The sequence below is a fragment of the Corvus brachyrhynchos genome, unplaced genomic scaffold, assembly GCF_000691975.1.
Source record: "Corvus brachyrhynchos isolate BGI_N302 unplaced genomic scaffold, ASM69197v1 scaffold334, whole genome shotgun sequence".
In the NCBI taxonomy this organism is placed as follows: Eukaryota; Metazoa; Chordata; class Aves; order Passeriformes; family Corvidae; genus Corvus; species Corvus brachyrhynchos.
The window spans coordinates 1,621,574-1,626,905 of record NW_008238316.1 but is presented as its reverse complement, the minus strand read 5'-3'; the positions used below and the strand labels follow the sequence as shown (position 1 = coordinate 1,626,905).

At 44.9% G+C, this 5,332-nt stretch overlaps 1 protein-coding gene across 15 annotated transcripts in view; it reads right to left on the bottom strand.

The window, feature by feature from the left end:
* Window positions 1–5,332, bottom strand: part of PCDH15 (protocadherin related 15) — a 572,690-nt gene that overhangs the window by 199,641 nt on the left and 367,717 nt on the right. For all 15 annotated transcript variants that reach the window (XM_017733770.1, XM_008633276.2, XM_017733771.1 and 12 more), the window contains 2 exons: window positions 2,994–3,113; window positions 1,343–1,453 (listed from right to left, as the gene is read on the bottom strand). In XM_017733770.1, the coding sequence (XP_017589259.1) occupies window positions 1,343–1,453; window positions 2,994–3,113 (231 nt within the window). The remainder of the gene's footprint in view (window positions 1–1,342; window positions 1,454–2,993; window positions 3,114–5,332) is intronic.

Genomic DNA, 5,332 nt, shown 5'->3' with positions numbered 1-5,332 from the left:
GGAGGCCATCCCCGGGCCGCGCACAGGCTGAGGGAGCCGGGGCTGCTCAGCCTCGAGAGGAGCCCCAGCTGAGAGGGGCCCTCAGCCCCATCCAACCTGGCCTTGGACACTGCCAGGGATCCAGGGGCAGCCCCAGCTGCTCTGGGAACCTGTGCCAGGGCCTGCCCACCATCCCAGGGAACAATTCCTTCCCAATATCCCATCCATCCCTGCCCTCTGGGGGCACACATTCCCTGTGTCCTGTCCCTCCAGCCCTTGGACAGAGTATCTTTCCGTGTTTCTTGTTGGCTCCTTCAGGCCCTGGAAGGCGACGATGAGGTCACCCCAGCGCTTCTCCTCTCCAGGCTGAACAATCCCAGCTCTCCCAGCCTTTCCTCCCAGCAGAGCTGCTCCATCTCTCTGCTCATCCTGGAGCCTTCTCTGGACTCTCTCCAGCAGCTCCAGGTCCTGCCTGTGCTGGGGCCCAGGGCTGGGGCAGCTCTGCAGGTGGGGTCTCATCTGAGCAGGGCACAGGGGCAAGGAGCATTGAGCCACACCCAGAGCCTGGCTGTTGCTGAGAGAATGCTGAACGTGCCACAAAATATGTAAGAAAAGAGACTGCAAAATGTATCTGCACTTCTGTGCCAGAGAGATGTCAGGAATGTGAAGGTGTGAATTCAGGATCTCCTGTTGCTTCAGAGCAAATATCATTTCCCACGAACGAAGATGTATCACAACAGCCATAAACAACGGAGGACAAGTTTTCATTTCAGTTGTTATCAGAAGGACAAAAAGAGAAAAAAAGCTTTCACAGCCCTCAAGGGCACCAAAGCCCCACTCTGATGACAGATATCTGAGATACAGTTCATACATCACTTTTCTTCTCAGTGCATGCTCTCTGCTGCCAGCCACTCTGGAAAATGCGCGTATCCACTCTCCGCACACTTGTGATACGACTTGAAGGAAAAATCACCTCTTTATAACAAAATGCATTTCAGACCTGAAGGATTCAATGAAACTGTGTCTGTTAAACTCATCTGAGTGCAAATTAGCCTCGCCAGCTTTGCTGGAAAATGGACATTTACTCCCACAAGGCTGCACTTTTCTGCCTGGGCTGTGCTGCAAATTTGCAAGTTGCTCCTTGTGCCAAAAAGGTTTGCTTGTCACACTCTGAGCAAGCTTTTTTAACCACTAATAATATGCCTGAGCTTTCAACAGCCTGGATAAATCTTAAATTAGATCTTCAGCAGAAGAGGATTTATCAGAGCTGGTATTTCAGCAAGGCTCTGCCTTTCCATGGGAAGGAAACAAAACCCACACCTAAATCAGGGGCATAAATGGCCTTCAAGAGATTTATACTCACATTTGCTTGAACAATGACAAAATAACGAGTCTTTTCTTCGTAATTTAGTCTTTCCCTCAGAACTACTGCTCCGGACAAAGTGAGAGGAATATCAAAGGTCCTGTTGGAGGTCTGAAAACGAGAAAACAACACAATAAAATTGAACATGCCTCGAAGTTGTGTTGTAGCTGGGCCACAAGGGGATGATCCCTTGGCTGGAATTCCAAGGCCGCATCTGCTCTTCAGATCAGAGATTATAAAGCTTTCTATGTTTTCTCCCCACCCAATTTCCTCCTGAAGAACCCCACAAAAATTAGTGTGTACTGAACAGAATTCTCCTGGATTCTTTACATATCCATGGCTACTTCCAACCACAAAAGTCTTGACTACTCTGCTTCTCTCCCCCTTGCCATCCTGAGTTCAGAACAAATGCTCAAGTGGTAGAGGTAAGAAATCCACATCATTGTACTTATCTGCTCTTTATTCTGCTTTTCATGAGGGCAATGAAGTGCTAAACAAGCAGAGAGCATCAACATTTAGGTGCCAGTTCATGCATATGTTCCTACACGAGGTAATTCACATTTCAGGGTAAATGCAGCTGTTAAATCAGGTGAAATTCAATTTGTTCCGTGTATTTGCTCCCACAGACTCAGCTGACATAGCTGGGGCAACAACTGGCAGGAGGGCACAAATTTCTGACCTGAGATCCAATTGCAATTTCATTATCAAATTAATCTCATTAAAAAAACCCCCATCTTTCCATGCTTCAATCTCCCAATGTAGGAGATAGTTAATATTTAAGTATTTTGAACAGGCAACAGCAATACAAGATTCCAAACACAGCAGAGGAACACAGGAATATTATTTCTTTACATCACATAACAAGGCCGTTTTCCTCTAAAAGTCTAAGCAATTGCTAAAATTGCAAATTTTATTTTTTTAATATATTTTTGTTATTATTGTTTTTCAGCAAATAAATGAGAATGAGTGTTAGATGCAGGTATCCATGGTGGGCAGGAAAACAGGATTGGGAAGTGCATCCCAGACTAATAAATAACTGGACAGAGCCAGAGTTTGGCACTCATCATTTGGGATAAAACATTCATAGTTCCCACCGAGGGGGGAAAAAAATCAATTAGGAGATTTATACTGAGGCCAAACAGAAATTATGGAATCCCAGAATGGTTTGGGTTGGAAGAGATCTTAAATCCCATCAAGTCCCACCCCTGCCATGGGCAGGGACACCTTCCACTGTCCTGGCATTGGACACTTCCAGGGATGGGATAGACACAACTTCTCTGGGCATTAATGGAAGTGAAATAATCCAGCTGCTGACAGCGAGGCAATGAGAGGGAAGGGAAATTCATCTGTCGTTACAGGGCTCATAGGCAGAGAGGATACTCGACATGAAGGAAAACATTTCTTTATGTCCAACAGCAACCTCCTGTTCATTTGCTACTTCATGTAATATAAATATAAATATAAATATGAATATAAATACAGAAATACGCATATACATATAAATACAAATATACTTATATACAACTATATTTATATATTTATATATAACTATATGAAACTATTTTACAACTATATAAACATATAAATATATAAATGCATAAATATATAAATACAGATAAACATGGAGGGAAAAAAGCCGGAATGGCTGTACCTTGTCATTTGGATTGTACTGGATGACATATTCTATTTGGCCATTGGGACCATCATCAATGTCAATAGCACCATTGTTTCCAGAAAATCCTGTGAAGATGGTTGTTCCAACTGGAGTTAACTGCAAGAACAGCAAGAGACACCCATTAAAACCTTAAGGTCGTAAGGTTTATTTTAACTTTATTTTCCCCTCTAGCTCTGGTCTATAATGCATCAAGAGAGAAATTCATTTAAAAAAAAAAAAAAAGACAAAGATGAGAAAAAACACTCTTTAAAAAAACACTCTTTAAAAAAACCATGAAATAAATATAGATTAAACCCAATGAAAGTTCCTTTTTCAGACTCAGGAAGGAAAACAAGGATGAGCTGCAAATGTAAACAGAACTTATTTGACAGAGTCTTCGTGGCAACGTGAACAGAGCCAGATTAATATTGTTACGTGCAAACACAAACACCCAGAGAGCTTCATGGCTTTGAACAAACACAAGAGTGATTCTGTTGCTCCAATATTGTGTTGGCAGCAATTGAATACCCATTAAATGATGTTTTGAAAATGAATCCATTTATAATTATCCTCGTGCAGATAAATAGCATGAAATCAAGGCCCATTGAGAGCAAGGACAGAAGATTTCTTGGGAGTCATCGTTTCTGAATTTTAATATTCAGGAAACTTTGTGAGTAATCAACCTGAAAGTGCAAAAACAACAAACACTCGTGGATTCAGCACAACCCTTGCTCCCTGCTGCTCTCATCACCCCCAAATTTGTGGCCCCTAAATTCCCAGAGTCCCAGTGGACCCTCTTCTTTCGTCCAGAATTTACATGAAGTTGCTGCACATATTTAAACCTAGAGGGCCTAAAAAAGTTTGAAATGCTGCAAAAAGAGCAGGGGGCAAACGACAGAGTCATCCCAGCATGACGTACAGATGTGGATATTATTTCACGTTCCTATTTTGTAGTGCTCACAATAAAGCAAAGACTTAAGTCCCCATTTCCTCCTGCACTCAGAGTTCCTGTATTTATAAAGCTACTAATTAAGGGTGTCATGGTTCTCTGGGAAACATTTTCAGGGCTGAGAATACTGAATCTTTGAAATAAAAACCACCAATTCGAAGCCTTTTTATGGTAAAACAAGTGGGGTTTAATTTACAATCCCACCACTATCCACACTTACACCACAACTCTTTATGTTCATGTTTTGCTACAAACTTGACTTATCTACTCCCAGAACAGGCAGCAGAAGTGCCACATGTGGGTGTAGGAAGTTGACTGCACCCTCATGGGTTGGGATGTGCAGGGGAGAAGGGGACAGAAGACCAAAGTAACCTGAAAACCAGCTGGGAAAAGTTCCAGGAGGGCTGGCAGGGGCTTTTCCCTGCGGATGGGCTGCTCCTTGACACCCACTCAGGCACCCCCGTGCGGCCTCCTCAGCAGCTCAGGAGAGGAAAATCCAATGCTCCTGGGGGAAAACAGGGGGACCAGGCACCCACTGCACACACAGGCAGGACAGAGGCCATGGGGAGCATTGACTTAACATCCTGCCAGCAGCAAATTCACTGGGATGGGGACAGAGGGACCCAAGCCAGCACTGTCCCCCATCTCAGCCCTCTGGTCCAGGCTCAGCATCACTTCTTAACTCCCAGCTCCTCTTGTCCTCACTATTTTCTCCTCATTCCTTGCTGCCACATGGTGTTTTCCCCTCTCTTAACCCCATTTTCCCCTTTCTTAACTGTGTTTTCTCCTCTCTTAACCCCATTTTCCTGAGGCACCGTGGGGCTGGCTGAGGGCTGGGATGTTCCCAGTGCTGGAGCCTGTGGATCCCTCAGTGCAGGGCAGCTTCCACCTCTCCTGACAAAGACCCCTCAGACCTCATTCCTTGCTGCCACATGGTGTTTTCCCCTCTCTTAACCCCATTTTCCCCTTTCTTAACTGTGTTTTCTCCTCTCTTAACCCCATTTTCCTGAGGCACCGTGGGGCTGGCTGAGGGCTGGGATGTTCCCAGTGCTGGAGCCTGTGGATCCCTCAGTGCAGGGCAGCTTCCACCTCTCCTGACAGAGACCCCTTAGGCCCTGCCTGGGCACTGACACTCTGTAACTTGAAATAAGAGACTTTAACCAATTAAACCCTGCTTAGACAATGGTCCCATTAGTGGAAATAGCCAGGCACTGTCCTGGCTGGTCATGGGGTGGCATGTGATGGAAATCTCCCAGGTTTCTGCTGCCCAAACAGGAAAAAGTCCTGTGCTCCCAGATGCAGCCGAGAGGAGCAGCTCTGGAGACATCAGACATGTAGAACCCCAGAAAAGTTTGAGCTGGAAGGGACATTAAGGGTCACCTAATTC